The 22,387-nt window shown below is 41.2% G+C and overlaps 1 protein-coding gene across 3 annotated transcripts; it reads right to left on the reverse strand.

The window, feature by feature from the left end:
* Positions 1 to 3,397: 3,397 nt before the first annotated feature.
* On the reverse strand, positions 3,398 to 22,387 carry LOC106566252 (uncharacterized). 3 transcript variants are annotated; one of them, XM_014134144.3, is made up of 3 exons: positions 22,142 to 22,387; positions 20,401 to 20,488; positions 3,398 to 6,394 (listed from the first exon to the last, which is right to left on the reverse strand). In XM_014134144.3, exon 3 carries the CDS (start codon positions 6,334 to 6,336, stop codon positions 5,425 to 5,427), a length of 912 nt encoding a protein of 303 aa, XP_013989619.2. In that variant the 5' UTR covers positions 6,337 to 6,394; positions 20,401 to 20,488; positions 22,142 to 22,387; the 3' UTR covers positions 3,398 to 5,424. The 3 variants fall into 3 exon arrangements, with proteins under 3 accessions (XP_013989619.2, XP_013989618.2, XP_013989620.2); XM_014134143.3 differs by lacking the exon at positions 20,401 to 20,488 and having other exon boundaries at positions 22,142 to 22,378; XM_014134145.3 differs by lacking the exons at positions 20,401 to 20,488; positions 22,142 to 22,387 and adding an exon at positions 11,462 to 11,569.

The raw sequence follows: 22,387 nt of genomic DNA on the forward strand, positions 1-22,387 counted from the left end.
TGGTTACAGTACTGTGAGACTCAGGCTCGTGCCCGCGTCGACCGAAAGCTTTGTTTTCTTTCCTCTGTTTAACTAAAAGGAGATTCCCGGTCGGAATATTATCGCTTTTTTACGAGAAAAATGGCATAAAAATGGATTTTAAACAGCGGTTGACATGCTTCGAAGTACGGTAATGGAATATTTAGATTTTTTTTGTCACGAATTGCGCCATGCTCGCGACCCTGATTTACCATTTCGGATAGTGTCTGGAACGCACAACAAAACGCCGCTATTTGGATATAACTATGGATTATTTGGAACCAAACCAACATTTGTTATTGAAGTAGAAGTCCTGGGAGTGCATTCTGACGAAGAACAGCAAAGGTAATCCAATTTTTCTTATAGTAAATCTGAGTTTGGTAAGTACCAAACTTGGTGGGTGTCAAAATAGCTAGCCATGATGGCCGGGCTATCTACTCAGAATATTGCAAAATGTGCTTTCACCGAAAAGCTATTTTAAAATCGGACACCGCGATTGCATAACGGAGTTCTGTATCTATAATTCTTAAAATAATTGTTATGTTTTTTGTGAACGTTTATCGTGAGTAATTTAGTAAATTCACCGGAAGTGTTCGGTGGGAATGCTAGTTCTGAACGTCACATGCTAATGTAAAAAGCTGGTTTTTGATATAAATATTAACTTGATTGAACAAAACATGCATGTATTGTATAACATAATGTCCTAGGAGTGTCATCTGATGAAGATCATCAAAGGTTAGTGCTGCATTTAGCTGTGGTTTTGTTTTTTGTGACATTATATGCTAGCTTGAAAAATGGGTGTCTGATTATTTCTGGCTGGGTACTCTGCTGACATAATCTAATGTTTTGCTTTCGCTGTAAAGCCTTTTTGAAATCGGACAGTGTGGTTAGATAAAGGAGTCTTGTCTTTAAAATGGTGTAAAATAGTCATTTGTTTGAAAAATTGAAGTTTTGGGATTTTCGAGGACTTTGTATTTCGCGCCACGCCCATCATTGGATATTGGAGCAGGTGTTCCGCTAGCGGAACGTCTAGATGTAAGAGTTACACCCCGGCCATTCTACAATCTAAGCTAGATGCCCTCAATCTCACACAAGGAACCTACCAGGTACAACCCCAAATCCGTAAACATGGGCACCCTCATAGATATCATCCTGACCAACTTGTCCTCTAAATACACCTCTGTTGTTTTCAACCAGGATCTCAGCAATCAATGACTCATTGCCTGCGTCCGTTACGGGTCCGCGGTCAAATGGCCACCCCTCATCACTGTCAAACGCTCCCTAAAACACTTCTGCAAGCAGGCCTTTCTAAATAGACCTGGCCCGGGTATCCTGGAAGGATATTGACCTCATCCCGTCAGTAGAGGATGCCTGGTTATTCTTTAAAAAGTGCTTTCCTCACCATCTTAAATAAGCCCCTTTCAAAACAATGTAGAACCAGGAACAGATATAGCCCTTGGTTCACCCCAGACCTGACTGCCCGTGACCAGCACAAAAACACCCAGGTTTTTCGCTAGGTAACGTGACTGAATGTAACAGTGCTGGTTCCGTCCCTCTCTTCGCCCCAACCTGGGCTCGAACCAGGGACCCTTGCACACATCAACAACTGACACCCCACGAAGCATCGTTACCCATCGCGCCACAAAAGCCGCGGTCCTTGCAACGCACGGGGAAACCCTACTTCAAGTCTCAGAGCGAGTGACGTCACTGATTGAAACGCTATTAGCGCGCACCACCGCTAACTAACTAGCCATTTCACATCGGTTACACTGCCAAACATACCCTCGTAAAACTGACCATCCTACCGATCCTCGACTTCGGTGATGTCATTTACAAAATAGCCTCCAACACTCTACTCAGCAAATTGGATGCAGTCGATCACAGTGCCATCCGTTTTGTCACCAAAGCCCCATATACTACCCACCACTGCGACCTGTACGCTCTCGTTGGCTGGCCCTCGCTTCATACTCGTCGCCAAACCCACTGGCTCCAGGTCGTCTATAAAAGTCTTTGCTAGGTAAAGCCCCGCCTTCTCAGCTCACTGGTCAGCATAGCAACACCCACCCATAGCACGCGCTCCAGCAGGTATATTTCACTGGTCAGCATAGCAACACCCACCCATAGCACGCGCTCCAGCAGGTATATTTCACTGGTCAGCATAGCAACACCCACCCATAGCACGCGCTCCAGCAGGTATATTTCACTGGTCAGCATAGCAACACCCACCCATAGCACGCGCTCCAGCAGGTATATTTCACTGGTCAGCATAGCAACACCCACCCATAGCACGCGCTCCAGCAGGTATATTTCACTGGTCAGCATAGCAACACCCACCCATAGCACGCGCTCCAGCAGGTATATTTCACTGGTCACCATAGCAACACCCACCCATAGCACGCGCTCCAGCAGGTATATTTCACTGGTCAGCATAGCAACACCCACCCATAGCACGCGCTCCAGCAGGTATATTTCACTGGTCAGCATAGCAACACCCACCCATAGCACGCGCTCCAGCAGGTATATTTCACTGGTCAGCATAGCAACACCCACCCATAGCACGCGCTCCAGCAGGTATATTTCACTGGTCAGCATAGCAACACCCACCCATAGCACGCGCTCCAGCAGGTATATTTCACTGGTCATTCCCAAATCCAACACCTCCGTTGGCCACCTTTTCTTCCAGTTCTCTGCTGCCTACGACTGGAACTAATTGCAAAAAAATATAATCACCTTCACTAACTTTAATCATCAGCTGTCAGAGCAGCTTACCGATCGCTGCAGCTGTACACAGCCCATCTGTAAATAGCCCATCCAACCAACTACCTACCTCATCACAATATTTGTTTTTCTGCTCTTTTGCACACCAGTATTTCTACTTGCACATCCTCATCTGCACATCTATCACTCCAGTGTAAATTGCTAAATTGTAATTACGTCGCCACTATTAGCCTATTTATTGCCGTAACACATTTACACACACACACACACACACTGCATACAGATTTACTATTGTGTTATTGACGGTATGTTTGTTTTACTCCATGTGTAACTCTGTTGTTTGTGTCGAACTGCTTTGCTTTATCTTGGCCAGGTCGCAGTTGTAAACGAGAACTTGTTCTCAACTGGCCTACCTGGTTAAAAATAAAACAAAAAGTAATATAGTGTAGTTAAAGTTTCTATAAATAGTACTGTACTTTTACGCCACTGTTGGTGCCATTGGACTGGGCAAACTAAAACAAGTGCAGCTCCAGTATTTGACCAATGATATACTTGACCAAGCAAGTCTACAAGGAAGTCAAGTATTGATGGTATGTAGAAGTAGCAGCCACACCATTGGAGAAGTAGACGCCACACCCATGGGAACCTCATTCAAAATGCCTTTTTTTTTAAGATTCATTTTATTGAGCAATTTCTGAAAATGTAATTCAACACTGTACAGTTTTGTTCAGCAAATTTCAACCAACGGCAACAAAAATCAGACACATTGTTGGTTGAGAAAAGAAAAATGTAGCACTGTGTCATGTGACAAGAGTACTTATCTATACAAGACGCAAGAGTGCAATGCAAATAACACAATAATCTAAGCAAAATGGCAATTCTGCGTACATACAAATTGCAGGGCTGCACATGTTCGTGTAACTCGAAACTATGCCATTTTGAGTAGATAATTACGTTCCTGCGTTGCATACTTGCATGAGGTATAAAATTTAGGCTTTAAAGATCCTGTGAAAAATGTATTTGCAGCAAATACGTGTTGTATAAAATCCATGACCTACTATACATACCCTAGTTCAAAATAACATGGCAACTTAACTTAGTCATTTTATACCAGTACATTGAAATGAAGATTGGCTGAAAAAAACTTTTTAAAAAAAAACGTATTTTACAGCCATAGTAATCTGCTGTCATTTCCTTTAAGAACGCCTTTGGCAATCGCAATGACTGTTTGGTCCCTGGCCTGAACACAACCATACAGTATCATTTACAATATTTTCAACATATGGCAAAAAAGGATCAACTTAAGGCCCTGATTTTTTGGGCCACAACATGATTCAAAACATTTGAACACTTCACTTTCCCTAACATTAAACCTGACCTAACAAAAACCTTAAACTTAACCCATTCCTTAATTTGACTGTACTTTTGTCCTGCAACTTCTGGGATGGTGAAAATGGCAACAAAACAATGTGCCAATTAAATCCAGAGTGAGGCAGGATGAAGACGCAGCAAGCCAATAAAAAAAAAAAAAAAAAAACACTAAGAGAGGCTAAACCACAATTATGGTTGTGTCCCAAATGGCACCCAATTCCCCATTTAGTCCATTACATTTGACCAGAACCCTATGGGACACGAGTCAAAAGTAGTGCACTATAAAAGGGGAATAGGGTGCCATTTGGGACACAGTCCCTGTGAAGTAGGCTACCCTTGATTGACTCGTGCCCACTACAATACAACATGTTCAATGCCAAACTTAAAATAAGTAATGGAAGCAGCACAAACCCGAAACCATTCAACTAAACTAATGATGAAAGATAGATCACAAAACACTTTGTGGCAACTTCTTCACAAATGGCCAGATTTAGCTGGTACCCAGTTAGCACCGATGCAAAGTTAGCGTCCGATCTAAGACCGTAAACTAATATCTGTTCATGTTTCCATTTTCAAAAAAACTGGAATAATTCTGCAATCCAGGTTCAATAAAATACTTCAAAAATGAAGAGGGTGGTTGATGATGCTATTAAATGCTTTACCCAGAGAAAATATAATTATATTTCAACAAAAAAATAAAAAAAGCCACTACAAAAATACTATTTATTTTAGGTAAAAAGAACGAGGCCATTTTAACTTAGTCCTGCAATGGAATTGTTACGATTCGAGTGCTTACATTCAGCAAACACAGAATAAATTTGAGGCTGTCAAAGTTTCAACTCAATGAAACAGTCTAGACTACACAAAAGTAGATACAAATGGCAATCAAATGAGTCAGTGACAACAGGAAGAGCTAAATCAAGATGATGAGTCTTGCACATTCATTTCAGGTGACTGAAATCTGCAAACTGTCGTGTAGGCTAGACCAAATAGGGTAAACATTTTATTTTTGTTCTTGCAAGAAAAGTGATCCTACAGTGACACTGTTTACCAAATCTATCGGTCCATCCTCAAGGTACAAAACAGAAGCTAGTAAAGAAAAACGAATGCGCACCGTTCTGCACCGTAATGTCTATGGAGTGTCTTTCAACTTCTGCGACACGTTCAGTTTCTTCAGTCCTGTTGACACGTCAGATTCATGCCATCATCCCGTCGTTGCACAATACAAGAAACTTACTTTACTGTAGTCAGACGATGCCGACATGATGATGTTCCCCTTCTGGCTTTCAACAGTCAAGCCTCGTTACGAAATGAACGCTAGGCTAAGAAGTCGCTGGAGATATCACGCTGGTTTTCCGCTACAGTTCCATATAGCGGTCGTATCTGTATCACAGGGGATAGGTTCACCTGTAGGATCCTCTGGGCCTTCCTCCTCAGTTCCTCCACCGTGACGCAGTCATCCACTTTGACCACCTTCCACCGCAGGCTATTCTCGTCCAGCCGACACTCCTCCTGATCGTTCATCACCCACAGAGACTGGTCGTCCCTCCAGGACCGTCTGTGGTTTGACACGTCAATCTTGTAGTTGTAAACTCCTCGGCCGTTTTGATACATCACTGGGGCGGAGTCTCCGATAAGGGCTCCGTTCCATTCCAGACCGACCAATGCCACTGCTTTTGGTGTTCTACCCATGTTCTGCGAAGGCAGCAACGGGATCCCTGAAAGTGTTGGAAGTTGAGAGTGAATCTGTAGTCTCGCGGTGTGGCCTCTCGTCAAACCTGTAATGTTTGTTAGTTTCAGACATTGCTGTATCAGTGGAGGTTCAATAGTCATAGCCGGAGGTCTGGAAAAGACAGACCCCTTGTGAGATTCTGATGCACTAGTAGTCCACGATGCGTACTTGTTAGACTCCTTCTTCTTCTTCTTCCTTCCCCTCTTCTTGCCTGTCCTTGAGCCCTTGCTAGCCATGTCTGTACAGCACATCTCTTCTGGTAGTGTTCTGGCTGTACAAGATCTATATCCGTAAACATCTTTGCTTCGTAACACTGTGGGCTTGTGGCCTTCTTCTTTAAGCCCTTGGAGAAAGGTTACCAGTTCCTCGGTGTCCGAGAGATCCTTTGACATGGGGTTGAGGATCTGTAACGCCTCTAGAAGGACGGTCTGTCCAGCTGAGGCGATTCTGGACCAGGAGTTGACGGCCTTCTCCACAACCGGGTCTGTGTAATTCATGACATCTGCCTTGAGGTAAAATGTTTGAGAGCTCCCGAAGTCTGTCTTGCTTTTCACCCTGTTGAGAGAATTGAGAGTAGCAGTTTCCAATAAATAATTTTTTTTTAAATCAAGAAGACAAACTAATGCTTACTGCTGTAGGAAAGGGGACCTAAAAGGGATCACTTCTATGGGTTGGGACTGATTTCAAGCACTTATTTCAATTGCAAAAGAAGAAGCAATGTGACTATTTGCACAAGCATGTAGGAAATAGCTATATTGTCACACTTGGAAAGTGGAATGTAGGCGAAACATAAGCCGAGATGGCTTTCCAGTTTGCTTGCAAAGAGCGGTGCTATAGCTAACTATCCATAAATAAACTTAATTGCTTAGCTAGTAGGGATGGGCACAAGTACTCGATTCAAGGTTTTGTATTCAGTTACCAAGGAGTACTTAACATTCTCAAAATGCAACCAATTAGCAAGTTGATATAACATTTCAAAACAGGGATTGACACAAAGGGTTGCCTTATTGCCTGAGGAAAGTAAACAGAGCAGTCATGCTAGTTGAGCCTGCTCTGAGGTCGCCCTATTGGGCAGGTGAAATAAGATGGCAGTTGGGCAAGTTGAGCTTGCTCTGATTTATTCATTTTTTTCTTCATACAGTTCCAGAACTGGTCTTTCTGGTTCCTCCCCTGAAAGACAGGCGATATTGTATATGGCATTTCTGCATGTAAACAGCTAATCATAATAATTTACGGGCAAGTGATCATAATCTTCAGGCAAGTGGAAAAAAATACTCCTGACTTGCCTGACGAAAAAAAACAACGTGTTAAATTAATATATATTTTATATTTGACATTCTTCTAAGTAGCCACCCTTTGCCTTGATGACAGCTTCATGCCTTGATGATAGCACACTTGACATTCTCTAAACCAGATACATGAGGTAGTCACCTGGAATGCATTTCAATTAACAGGTGTGCCTCGTTAAAAGTTAATTTGTGGAATTTCTTTCCTTCTTAATGCGCTTTAGCCAATCAGTTGTGTTGTGACAAGGTAGGGATGGTATACAGAAGATAGACCTATTTGGTAAAAGACCAAGTCCATATTATGTCAAGAACAGCTCAAATAAGCAAAGACAAACGACAGCCCATCATTACTTTAAGACATGAAGGTCAGTCAACCCAGAACATGTCAAGAACTTTGAAAGTTTCTTCAAATGCAGTCTCAAAAACCATCAAGCGCTATGATGAAACTGGCTCTCATGAGGACCTCCACAGGAAAGGAAGACCCAGAGTTACCTCTGCTGCAGAGGGTAAGTTCATTAGAGTTAACTGCACCTCAGATTGTAGCCCATATAAACACTTCAGAGTTCTAGTAACAGACCCATCTCAACATCAACTGTTCAGAGGAGACTGTGTGAATCAGGCCTTCATGGTCGAATTGCTGCAAGGAAACCACTAGTAAAGGACACCAATAAGAAGAAGGGACTTGCTTGGGCCAAGAAATACGAGCAGTGGACATGAGACCGGTGGAAATCTGTCCTTTGGTCTGATGAGTCCAAATTGGACATTTTGGTTCCAACCACCATGTCTTTGTGAGATGAAGAGTAGGTGAACGGATGATCTCTGCATGTGTGGTTCCCACCGTGAAGCATGGAGGAGGAGGTGTGATGGTGTGGGGGTGCTTAGCTGGTGACACTGTCAGTGATTTATTTAGAATTGATGGCACACTTAACCAGCATGGCTTCCACAGCATTCTGCAGCGATACACCATCCCATCTGGTTTGCGCTTAGTGGGACTATCATTTGTTTTTCAACAGGACAATGACCCCAAAACATACCTCCAGGCTGTGTAAGGGATATTTGACCAAGAAGGAGAATGATGGAGTGCTGCATCAGATGACCTGGCCTCCACAATCAACCGACCTCAACCCAATTGAGAGGGTTTGGGATGAGGTGGACCACAGAGTGAAGGAGAAGCAGCCAACAAGTGCTCAGCATATGTGGGAACTCCTTCAAGACTGTTGGAAAAGCATTCCTTGTGAAGCTGGTTGAGAAAATGCCAAGATTGTGCAAAGCTGTCATCAAGGCAAAGGGTGGCTATTTTGAAGAATCTCAAATATAAAATATATTTTGATTTGTTTAACACTTTTTTGTTCACAACATGATTCCATGTGTTATTTCATAGTTTTGATGTCTTCACTATTATTCTACAATGTAGAAAATTGTAAAAATAAAGAAAAATCCTTGAATGAGTAGGTTTGTCCAAACTTAGTGACATTCAACTTGGCACTATCATTGGATGCCACCTTTCCAACAAGTCAGTTCATCACATTTCTGCCCTGCTTGAGCTGCCCCCGGTAAACTATAAGGGCTGTTATTGTGAAGTGGAAATATCTAGGAGCAACAATGGCTCAGTTGCAAAGTGGTAGGCCACACAATCTCACAGAACGGGACTGTCGAATGCTGAAGCAGATAACGTGTAAAAATCATCTGTCCTCGGTTGCAACATTCACTACCAAGTTCCACACTGCCTCTGGAAGCAACGTCAGCACAATAACTGTTAGTCGGGAGCTTAATGAAAAGGGTTTCCATGGCCGAGCAGCCGCACACAAGCCTAAGATCACCATGCGCAATGCCAAGTCTCGGTTGGAGTGGTGTAAAGCTCGCCCCCATTGGACTCTAGAGCAGTGGAAATGCATTCTGAATCACGCTTCACCGTCTGGACGAATCTGGATTTGGAGATGCCAGGAGAACGCTACCTGCCGCAATGCATAGTGCCAACTGTAAAGTTTGGTGGAGGAGGAATAATGGCCTGGGGCTGTTTTTCATGGTTCGGGCCCCTTAGTTCCAGTGAAGGGAAATCTGAATGCTACAGCATACAATGACATTCTAGATGATTCTGTGCTTCCAACTTTGTGGCATCAGTTTGGGGAAGGCCCTTTCCTGTTTCAGCATGACAATGCCCCCATGCACAAAGTGAGGTCCATACAGAAATTGTTTGTCAAGATCGGTGTTGAAAAACCTGTACAGAGCCTTGACCTCAACCCCATCAAACACCTTTGAATTGGAACCGATATTTAGCCGACTGCGAGCCAGGCCTAATCGCCCAACATCAGTGTCCGACCTCACTAATACTCTTGTACTGAATGGAACCAATGTTCCAACATCTAGTGGAAATCCTTCCCAGAAGAGTGGAGGCTGTTATAGCAGCAAAGGGGGGGACCAACTCCATATTAATGACTTCCCAGAAGATTGGAGGCTGTTATAGCAGCAAAGGGGGGGGACCAACTCCATATTAATGACTTCCCAGAAGAGTGGAGGCTGTTATAGCAGCAAAGGGGGGGGACCAACTCCATATTAATGACTTCCCAGAAGAGTGGAGGTTGTTATAGCAGCAAAGGGGGGGACCAACTCCATATTAATTACTTCCCAGAAGAGTGGAGGCTGTTATAGCAGCAAAGGGGGGGGACCAACTCCATATTAATGACTTCCCAGAAGAGTGGAGGCTGTTATAGCAGCAAAGGGGGGGGACCAACTCCATATTAATGACTTCCCAGAAGAGTGGAGGCTGTTATAGCAGCAAAGGGGGGGGACCAACTCCATATTAATGACTTCCCAGAAGAGTGGAGGCTGTTATAGCAGCAAAGGGGGGGGGACCAACTCCATATTAATGACTTCCCAGAAGATTGGAGGCTGTTATAGCAGCAAAGGGGGGGGACCAACTCCATATTAATGACTTCCCAGAAGAGTGGAGGCTGTTATAGCAGCAAAGGGGGGGGACCAACTCCATATTAATGACTTCCCAGAAGAGTGGAGGCTGTTATAGCAGCAAAGGGGGGGGGACCAACTCCATATTAATGACTTCCCAGAAGATTGGAGGCTGTTATAGCAGCAAAGGGGGGGACCAACTCCATATTAATTACTTCCCAGAAGAGTGGAGGCTGTTATAGCAGCAAAGGGGGGGGACCAACTCCATATTAATGACTTCCCAGAAGAGTGGAGGCTGTTATAGCAGCAAAGGGGGGGGACCAACTCCATATTAATGACTTCCCAGAAGAGTGGAGGCTGTTATAGCAGCAAAGGGGATTGCAGCCAAAATAAATGCTTCAGAGTTCAAGTAACAGACACATCAACATCAACTGTTCAGAGGAGACTGCAGCAACTTGACCATGAAGGCCTGATTCACACAAAGAAACCACTACTAAAAGGACACCAATAATAAGAGACTTGCTTGGGCCAAGAAACACAAGCAATGGACATTAGAAATCTGTCCTTTGTGATGATTCCAAACTGGAGATTTTTGGCCATGTCTTTGTGAGACGCAGAGTAGGTGAACAGATGATCTCCGCATGTGTGGTTCCCACCATGAAGCATGGAGGAGGAGGTGTGATGTTGCTTTGCTGGTGACACTGTTAGTGATTTATTTAGAATTCAAGGCACACTTAACCAGCATGGCTACCACAGCATTCTGCATCGAGTGGGACTATAATTTATTTTTCAACAGGACAATGACCCAACACACCTCCAAGCTGTGTAAGGGCTATTTGACCAAGACTGAGAGTGATGGAGTGCTGCATCAGATGACCTGGCCTCCACAATCACCTGACCTTAACCCAATTGAGATGGTTTGGGATGAGTCGGACCGCAGAGTGAAGGAAAAGCAGTCAACAAGTGCTCAGCATATGTGTGAACTCCTTCAGGTAGAGCTGGTTGAGAGAATGCCAAGAGTGTGCAAAGCTGTCAACAAGGCAAAGGGTGGCTACTTTGAAGAATCTCAAAAATATTTTTATTTGTTAAACACTTTTTTGGTTACTACATGATTCCATATGTGTTATTTCATAGTTTTGATGTCTTCACTATTATTCTACAATGTAGAAAATAGTACAAATAAAGAAAAAAAAACCTTGAATGAGTAGGTGTGTCCAAACTTTTGACTGGTACTATAAATACAGATACACCGTGCCTTCTGAAAGTATTCAGACCCCCTTGACTTTTTCCACATTTTTTTCTTAAAATGATTGAATAAAAATAAGAAATAATCCTCAGCAATCTACACACAACACCCCCTAATGACAAAGCCAAAATAGCTTAAGAAAATTACCACATTTGTAAAAAAAAAAATGTAATAAAAAAAAGATACCTTATTTACATAAGTATTCAGTCCTTTTCTTGAAATTGAGCTCAGGTGCATCCTGTTTCCATTGATCATCCTTGAGATGTTTCTACAACTTGATTGGAGTCCAGCTGTGGTAAATTCAGTTGATTGGACATGATTTGGAAAGGCACACACCTGTCTATACAAGGCCCCACAGTTGACAGTGCTGTCAGAGGAAAAACAAAGCCATGAGGTCAAAGGAATTCTCTGTAGACCCCCGAGACAGGGTTGTGTTGAGGAACAGATCTGGAGAAGGGTCCAAAACATTTCTGCAGCATTCAAGGTCCCCAAGTAAACAGTGACCTCCATAATTCTTAAATGTTAGTAGTTTGGAAACACCAAGACTCTTCCTAGAGCTGGCTGCCCGGACAAACTGAGCAACCGGAGGAGAAGGTCCTTGGTCAGGGAGGTGACCAAGAACCCGATGGTTTGTGGAGATGGGACAAACTTCCAGAAGGACAACCATCTCTGCAGCACTCCACCAATCAGGCCTTTATGGTAGAGTGACCAGACGGAAGCCACTCATCAGTAAAAGGCACATGACAGCCCGCTTGGAGTTTGCCAAAAGGCACCTAAAGACTCTCAGACCATGAGGAATAAGATTCTCTGGTCTGATGAAAGCAAGATTGAACTTTTTGGCCTGAATGCCAAGCGTCACGTCTGGATGAACCTGGCACCATCCCTACGGTGAAGCATGGTGGTGGCAGCATCATGCTGTGGGGATGTTTTCAGCGGCAGGGACTGGGAGGCTAGTCAAGATCGAGTGTAAGATGAACGGAGCAAAGTACAGAGAGATCCTTGATGAAAACCTGCTCCAGAGCACTCAGGACCTCAGACTTGAGTGAAGGTTCACCTTCCAACAGGACAATGACCCTAAGCACACAGCCAAGACAACGCAGGAGTGGCTTCGGGACAAGTCTCTGAATGTCCTTGAGTGGCCCAGCCAGAGCCTGGACTTGAACCTGATCGAACATCTCTGGAGAGACCTGAAAATAGCTGTGCAGTGACGCTCCCCATCCAACCTGACAGAGGTTGAGAGGATCTGCAGAGAAGAAAGGGAGAAACTCCCCAAATCAAGGTGTGCCAAGCTTGTAGCGTCATACCCAAGAAGACTCGAGGCTGTAATCACTGCCAAAGGTGCTTCAACAAAGTACTGATTAAAGGGTCTGAATACTTATGCAAATTGTGATATTTTTTTGTTGTTGAAATTAGCAAACATTTCTACAAAAGTGTTTTTTGCTTTGTCATTATGGGATATTGTGTGTGGATTGATAATGGAATAAACTATTTAATCAATTTTAGAATAAGGATGTAACCTAACAAAATGTGGAAAAAGTCAAGCGTCTGAATACTTTCCAAATGAACTATATGTATACATGCATACATACAGTGCCTTTGGAAAGTATTCAGACCCCTTGACTTTTTCCACATTTTGTTAGGTTACATCCTTATTATGAAATGGATCAAACATATACATTTTCCTTTATTATATTCCACTACCACCCCTCCCCTAATTGGAATAAACTAATGAATACCACCACTTAGGCTTCTACTTCCAGTTTATACGTACTATATACATTTTACAGACTATTTTAGAATAGTTATATTTTGTTTGTTTAAGTCCTGGCCTTCCTCCATTTCTGATGTCTATTTTCAAAATGTGCTGTTACAAACGTTCTGAACCTATATGCATTTTATGGACACAGTGTATTTAGTCATCTTGGTTACTATAGTCCCACCCTTCAGCTCCATTCAACCCCTCCCATCTATCTCTCAACACCATCCATTTTGGATTTCTATTTGCCGTATATTTTGTGATGTTTCACAAAAGTTGTGAACCATTCTATTCTCAGTTTCTACAGATTGAAAATTAAAGATAAGCATTTCTGCTCAAAGTATTATATTATTGATTGACTTTTCAAATCACCCAGTATTGCTATCTGCAGTGTTAGTTCTAGGTAAATGTTGTAATTCTTCAGCCATTTCTGGACCTGTGACCAAAAACAAGCTACATATGGACAGTACCAAAATAAATGATCTAATGACTCTGCCTCGTTGCAGCAAAATCGGCAGAGCTGGGAAGGTTGTGTCCGCCATTTATATAACATTATATTGGTTGCAAGAATTTTGTATAATAATTTAAATAGAAAAATTCTTAGTCTTGAATCTGGCGTTGTGTGGCGTATCAGTTCATAAACCACGTGCCATGTAATCAGTAGATCGAAAATCTCTTCCCAAATATTTTGCAATCTATATGGCACGGCTGTCAATTTTTGCAGTAATGCTGCAATTAGTTGGTTGTCATTTTGGGTAGAGCAGACATTTCCATATCTATGTGTTAGCTGCATGTGTATTATATAATTTACAAAGATAATACCTTTTTTTAATCAATTAGTATATTTCAGTTTAAATCCCAATATTTGTTCTGTCTTTTCGGGTGATTAAACTGAAATTGCAACCAACTTTCTTTGGCTTTTTTATTTTTATTTTTATAAATATCCATATTTTGGAGATTATTTCATTTCAAATAACCAAAAGTGAGAGGTTGTAATCTGAATAAAAGGAAAAAGGCCATGCTTGAACATGTGGTAAGAAATTCTTACTAATTTGCTAGAAAACCCGTTTGGATTTAAGTTACGTAATTTCCGGACTATAAGCCGCTACTTTTTTCCCCACGCATTGAACCTCGCAGCTTAAACAATGGATTTTATGGATTTTTCCCGCTTTCAAATAAAAAATAAATAAATAAATACATTCTGTGACGTGCTCAGTTTTTTGGCGGCATGAAGCTTTCATTAGACCAATGAAATTGCCGAACGGGTTAAGGTCAAACTACTTTTTTGTTTACTGTTTAGATTAAACCGGGCGCGCTCAAACTTCCCATCATTCTGATTACGGTAGTCATTTTGTCACCCTCATCGTGGCAAAGACACGGAGAAATGCATATGATGCAGCTTTCAAGTTGAAGGCGATTGATCTGGCTGTTGGAAAAGGAAATAGAGCTGCTGCACGAGAGCTTGTTCTGGAGCAATGACTTTCTTGGTAGGCTACTGTTTACTGCTAATTTTGTGTTACAAGCCGTGTTTCGTTAAAGCCTATTTATTTTTGTTACAAGCCGTGTTTCGTTAAAGCCTGTGTAAAGTTAATTTGTTTCAATGTACCAGTAGGCACCTGCGGCTTATAGACATGTGCGGCTTATTTATGTTCAAAATAATATATATTTTTTAATTCAGGCTTATATTCAGGTGCGCTTAATAGTCCGGAAATTACGGTATAACTTTTGTATGACTGACGCCTTTAGTGAGAGGTCTAATGCTTTAATATTTCATAATTTCTGCCCTTCGAATTCATATTCATTAAATAAATAGGCACTTTTAATTTTGTTTGGCTTGCCATTCAAAATAAAATTGAATATTTTTTGCTCATATATATATATATATATATTTTTTTTAAACAGGTCGCTAGGTGTAGGCAAGACCATAAGCAAATAGGTAAACTGTGATATTATTGAAGAGTTAATCAAGGTGATATTTACACATTCAGACCATGGTAGCCAGAGCTTCTCTCTTTTTGCTAACTTTCTATAAAAATGTATTGAGTGAGAATTTATTTAATTCGGGATATGTATACAGACTATATCCACATCAGACCATTTTATTTACTACACGGTAATGTAAAAGTTTTTTTTTTTGTGATGTAATACGTAATATAGTACGCACTTATAATTTGGCTTTAATCCAGAGAGGTTAGAAAAAGTATCTAGATCCTCTATGAGGCTGTGGAGGGATTCAGACTGTGGTTTTAAAAGAAAACATCAGCATACAATGGCACCTTTGTTTTAAGCCCTGGATTTCTAATGTTTAACATTATTGTTGGATCTGATTTTAACAGCTAACAATTCAATGGCAATACAAATAGATATGCCGATAGTGGACAACCTTGTATTACGCCTCTTGAGAGTTTAAAACTTTGAGAAGTAGCCATTATTTACTATTTTACACCTAGGATTACTATACATGACTTTAACCCATTTTATAAAAGAGATTCTCCAAAATTGAAATGTTCCAGGCGTTTATATATGAACTCCAGTCGTACTTTATTTTCTGCCGTTTCAAAGTCAGCTATGAATACTAGTCCTGGTTTCCCAGATTTAGTATTCTATTGTTTCCAGTACTTGTCTTATAATATCTCCAATGTATCGTCCATGTAAAAAACCTGTGCAATTAGGATGAATAATATGACAATACCTTCTTAAAATTCAGTGCGCTATGCATTTTCCATCACAAAACTCAAGTGTAACAATGGTTTTATTGTTTGTAGAATATGTCAAGTAGGGTTGGGCGATATGGCCCAAAAATCATATCACAAAAATGTTTCACATTTCTGACAGTATTTTAAGTTTTTCAATATTACAGTTTGAAATAAGCCTATGCTTTGAATAGTGCATGACCCTAGGTTGGCAACAACTACATCCTAAGTCCATGGTATTCCACCTTTTTAGACCCTTTTTTGCGCCAGATTTTCTCATGAGCTATCCCGAAAAATAATGACAACCTTAAAAATCAGTACAAATAAACTTCAATTCATTTTTCATCTCATATCAAAATGAAAAACAAACCAATAAAAATGTTATTTTTTCAAATTCTCAACAATGTTTGTATATTCTCCCATACAATAATCTATACTCTTAATTTTTTGCGAACCCACTGCAGTTTGCGAACCAATGGGGTTCTCCGACCAAAAAGAGGGGTGTGAACAGCTTGTATCATGAACAGCCAATAGAAATAGACGTGGCATACGCATTCCCCCAATGGGGGCCTGAGAGAAACGTTTGGGAACCTCTGATCTAGCTTAGTTGGTTAGCTTCTTCCAAAAATCAAGCTTCCGCTTTCTTAACAGTAGAAAAAAAATCCCCAATTGGATCAAGAGCCTCGCTGTCTAATATTTATTCTGTGGATGCAGCAAACTGTGTAGCATTTTTGAGTTACTTGTATAACTTTGAGCTAGGATGTCTGTTCTGCAAATCGCTTAGGTCAGACTGTATAAAAAAATGTTTGCAATGTGTTTGTTAGCTATTGTTAGCATTCTCTATGGGATTTTACATGTACATGGGGTTAGAAAATGTCGTTTTATATATATATATATATAAAAAGGTACGACAATCTGGATACTGCTAAACCTAAATGTTAGTGTTAAATTCAGTGATACCCGATCCCTAACCATACCCTAGTTAATGATGAGAAAACAATCCCTACCCAGTCGAGCTCAGTAGATACAAGGATAAATATTTGCTCTTGGTGGGGGACGTTGTCTGATTTAGACAGCCATTCCTAGAGTAACATGTCTGGACTCTCTTTAATAACAATCAACTGCTCCTGTCATTATTTAAACTGGTAAAAGGACCGTTTTCAGTTGCTGAGGCTAAATGATTTATATCATTACGGTGCCCTCCCAGCCAACTTGACAACTGTGTGAAGCATTGGAGTCAACATGGCCTAACATCCCTGTGGAACGCTTTTTACACCTTGTCGAGTCCATGCCCTGACGAATTAAGGCTGTTCTGAGGGCAAAGGGGGGGGATGCGCAACTCAATATTAGGAAGGTGTTCCTAATGTTTGGTACAGTGCCTTTAGAAAAATATTCACCCCATTTGGCATTTTTCTTATTTTGTTACATAATAACCTGTAATTTAAATGTTTTTTTATTTGGATTTCATGTCCAAATTGGTGAAATGGAAAAACTTGTTTCAAACAATTCCAAAAAATTACAAATGGAAAAGTGGTGCGTGCATCTGTATTCACCCCTTTGCTATGAAGCCCCTAAATAAGATCTGGTGCAACCAATTACCTTCAGAAGTCACATAATCAGTTAAAGTCCACCTGTGTGCAATCTAAGTGTCACATGATCTGTCACATGATCTAAGTATATATACACACCTGTTCTGAAAGGCCACAGAGTCTGCAACACCACTAAGCAAGGGGAACCACCAAGCAAGCTGCACCATGAAGACCAAGGAGCTCTCCAAACAGGTCAGGGACAAAGTTGTGGAGAAATACAGATCAGGGTTTGGTTATAAAAAAATAAATTAAAAAAAATCGGAAACTTTGAACATCCCACGGAGCACCATTAAATACATTATTAAAAAATGGAAAGAATATGGCACCACAACAAACCTGCCAAGAGAGGGCCGCTCACCAAAACTCACGGACCAGGCAAGGAGGGCATTAATCAGAAAGGCAACAAAGAGACCAAAGATAACCCTGAAGGAGCTGCAAAGCGCCTCAGCGGAGATTGGAGTATCTGTCCATAGGACTGCTTTAAGCCGTACACGCCACAGAGCTGGGCCTTACAGAAGAGTGGCCAGAAAAACGCCATTGATTAAAGAAAGAAATAAGCAAACACATTTGGTGTTCGCCAAAAGGCATGTGGGAATCTCCCCAAACATATGGATGAATGTACTCTGGTCAGATGAGACTAAAATTGAGCTTTTTGGCCATCAAGGAAAACGCTATGTCTGGCACAAACCCAGCACATCTCATTATGCCGAGAACACCATCCCCACAGTGAAGCATGGTGGTGGCAGCATCATGTTATGGGGATGTTTTTCCATCGGCAGGGACTGGGAAACTGGTCAGAATTGAAGGAATGATGGATGGCGCTATATACAGGGAAATTCTTGAGGGAAACCTGTTTCAGTCTTCCAGAGATTTGAGACTGGGACGGAGGTTCACCTTCCAGCAAGACAATGACCCTAAGCATACTGCTAAGCAACACTCGAGTGGTTTAAGAGGAAACATTTAAAAAGTATTGGAATGGCCTTGTCAAAGCCCAGACCTCAATCCAATTGAGAAACTATGGTATGACTTAAAGATTGCTGTTCACCAGCAGGAACTCATCCAACTTGAATGAGCTCGAGCAGTTTTGCCTTGAAGAATGGGCAAAAATCCCAGTGGCTAGATGTGCCAAGCTTATAGAGACATACCCAAAAAGAGACTTGCAGCTGTATTTGCTGCAAAAGGTGGTTCTACAAAGTATTGACTTTGAGGGGTGAATAGTTAAGCACTCTCAAGTTTTCCGTTTGTCTTATTTCACACACAAAAAAAATACTGTGCATCTTCAAAGTGGCATGTTGTGTAAATCAAATGATAAACCACCCAAAAATCTATTTTAATTCCAAGTTGTAAGGCAACAAAATAGGAAAAATACCAAGGGGGATGATTTCGCAAGGCGCTGTATACTCGGTGTAGTAAAATATGGTATACCGCAAAGTGGGGCTGTGACGGTCTTGGAATTTTTGTTGACTTCATTGGTTATCCAAATGACCACAGCCACCATTACAATCATCCCAAAACAGACTAAACATTTGTATATACAGTGGGGGGGAAAAGTATTTGATCCTCTGCTGATTTTGTACGTTTGCCCACTGACAAAGAAATGATCAGTCTATAATTTTAATGGTAGGTTTATTTGAACAGTGAGAGACAGAATAACAACAAAAATATCCAGAAAAACACATGTCAAAATTGTTATAAATTGATTTGCATTTTAATGAGGGAAATAAGTATTTGACCCCCTCTCAATCAGAAAGATTTCTGGCTCCCAGGTGTCTTTTATACAGGTAACGAGCTGAGATTAGGAGCACACTCTTAAAGGGAGTGCTCCTAACCACAGCTTGTTACCTGTAAAAAAGACACCTGTCCACAGAAGCAATCAATCAATCAGATTCCAAACTCTCCACCATGGCCAAGACCAAAGAGCTCTCCAAGGATGTCAGGGACAAGATTGTAGACCTACACAAGGCTGGAATGGGCTACAAGACCATCGCCAAGCAGCTTGGTGAGAAGGTGACAACATTTGGTGCGATTATTGGAAATGGAATAAACACAAAAGAACTGTCAATCTTCCTCGGCCTGGGGCTCCATGCAAGATCTCACCTCAGAGTTGCAATGATCATGAGAATGGTGAGGAATAAGCCCAGAACTACACGGGAGGATCTTGTCAATGATCTCAAGGCAGCTGGGACCATAGTCACCAAGAAAACAATTGGTAACACACTATGCCGTGAAGGACTGAAATCCTGCAGCGCCCGCAAGGTCCCCCTGCTCAAGAATACATATACATGCCCGTCTGAAGTTTGCCAATGAACATCTGAATGATTCAGAGGACAACTGGTGAAAGTGTTGTGGTCAGATGAGACCAAAATGGAGCTCTTTGACATCAACTCAACTCGCCATGTTTGGAGGAGGGCATATACAAATGTATATACAAATGCTGCCTATGACCCCAAGAACACCATCCCCACAGTCAAACATGGAGGTGGAAACATTATGCTTTGGGGGTGTTTTTCTGCTAAGGGGACAGGACAACTTCACCGCATCAAAGGGATGATGACGGTGCCATGTACTGTCAAATCTTGGGTGAGAACCTCCTTCCCTCAGCCAGGGCATTGAAAATGGGTCGTGGATGGGTATTCCAGCATGACAATGACCCAAAACACACGGCCAAGGCAACAAAGGAGTGGCTCAAGAAGAAGCACATTAAGGTCCTGGAGTGGCCTAGCCAGTCTCCAGACCTTAATCCCATAGAAAATCTGTGGAGGGAGCTGAAGGTTCGAGTTGCCAAACTTCAGCCTCGAAACCTTAATGAGAAGATCTGCAAAGAGGAGTGGGACAAAATCCCTCCTGAGATGTGTGGGGTCAAATACCTATTTCCCTCATTAAAATGCAAATAGTTTTATAACATTTTTGACATGCGTTTTTCTGGATTTTTTTAATTGTTATTCTGTCTCTCACTGTTCAAATAAACCTACTATTAAAATTATAGATTGATCATTTCTTTGTAAGTGGGCAAACGTACAAAATCAGCAGGGGTTCAAATACTTCCCCCCCCACTGTATATATTTTTTTAAGACTAATTCTCCTCACCTCCGCTCCTGATTGCATGTGATGCAGGGAGGAAGAGGAGGAGGGGGGAGCTTTGCCTAGGCAACCGAAGAGTCAGTACAACACCTTGCTGAAATAAGGAGCAACAAAGTTATTACGTTTTTATATAAAAAAAAAAACATATTTAAAAAAAATGCATGCTTCCTCTTTTTGAACGCCTCCAATCAGCTGTTTGTTCCACAACACAAAATACTAAAACTGTACTTTTTTTCCCTCCTCCCATCTCTCCTGATGTTGACGTTAGATGAAAACCAGGCTTACTTTTACTTTGCTGCTTTTGGGTCAAGTTTGTGGACTTGAAGTTAATTTAAAAATACATTTACTTTTTTAGGGTTTTAATTTTATTTTCATGATGGTCTTCATCAATAATCATTGGGTATACAAATATAAATTTACCTGACAGCGCTAACGTCAAGTGTAGTAGAAAATGTGTTATGGTGAATTCCCCTTCAGTCTAGTTTCACTTTAAAAAAAAGGTTTAAAATGAGAGAAAACGACATTTTCACGAGTATATGAAAACAGACCTCTCAAATGACAACCCCAACTAGGCTAGTTAGCTATATTTATTAACAGTTAGCAGCCACTCCTAAAGTATTTTTTACTAGCTACCATATCACTTTGGTTAATAACATGGTCTTCAAAAAGCGTCTTGACTACGCAATATTCAATCAAGGGAGGGAAAATCTTCCCTGTGCTGAATAGCCTGCCAACCAACTGTTTCACATGCTGTTCTGTAGAGATCTAGGCGATGCCTTATTACAAAAGGTAGTAGGCTATAATGTGGACATACTAGTGCTACACAGAGACTACGAAACGACACATTTAGCCTCTATGGTGGAGCAGTTGCAGCACAGGAAAGCAGTGGGCGTGGCTCACCCCCACAACAGTTGAACAGTGAGATCTAAATATTGATAGTTTTTCAGTGATATAACAAGTTAGTGTCGATGGAAAGTAGGCCTAAAGTGTTATTTATACCATACGCAAGAACACAATCTACGCAAATTGGTGATCTTTCGTAATTCTGGCGAGTTACAAATTGAGAGGTTGCTCACATTTATGTATATACACTGGATTAACTGCCATTTTGCGCAGCAAAATGTTACTTTTTGCATGTAGTTTGTTTAGTTTTGCGTAGGGTATAAATTAGGCTTAAATGTAATGGATTACTGTTCTTAGAAGTAACGAGTTGTGTATTATTACACATAATGACCCCAACACTAGTGGTAGCGCCCCTTGTGGTATGGAGGAACAAACCCCCCCACACCCCATGAGTGGATATGAAAACCTTTGGTAACTCCCATCCCAAAACTAGCTAGTTTTAAATTAAATGTAAATATGACCAAAAAAAAAAAAAAAAAAAACTTAGTAAGAACAGAAAGGGGTTTACAATAACCTACAAACAAAGAAAATCAAATGTATTTTAAAATTAAAATCTCAATAATACGACGTAAATGAGACTTTACACAAAGCTAGCTAGCGACAGCCGGGTCACTAGTAGAATGACGTTACCACACACTTCCCTCTCAGTTATCAAGCAACACTGTTTTTGCTACGCGATTTTTTGGTTGTTGTTGTGTGTTTCCTTACGCTTTTCTCTGCGTTCAACGCGAAATTGGAGCCCAGAATTTGGGAGGAGGGGGGGAAAAAAATGCCATTAGATGAAACATGACAGCTACCAAAGAGACGCAAATATTCTAGTCTAAATAAATAAATAAAACCTTACCTTTCAACGGTTTTAAGCAAGCATCATCCGGTCCAGTAGCAACTGAAGTCTAGATTAAAATGGCTGCAACGGTGCGAATTGACTCAGTGAAAAGAGGCGGGGATAATGATTTAAAAAAACAAAAAGGAAACTGGGTGGAATGAACACCCATATAAGGAAGAAGGGGCGTTCACCCGTTCCGCTTTTCTTTTCTTTTTTTTAGTTCGGTCAAAGATTTTCTATTATATTAACAAGATATTCGAGTGA

The sequence above is a fragment of the Salmo salar genome, chromosome 12, assembly GCF_965601325.2.
Source record: "Salmo salar chromosome 12, fSalSal1, whole genome shotgun sequence".
Classification (NCBI taxonomy): Eukaryota; Metazoa; Chordata; class Actinopteri; order Salmoniformes; family Salmonidae; genus Salmo; species Salmo salar.

Coding starts and splice junctions, on each gene's coding strand:
- LOC106566252 (XM_014134144.3), bottom strand. CDS start 6,336: ATGAATTACACAGACCCGGTTGTGGAGAAGGCCGTCAACTCCTGGTCC.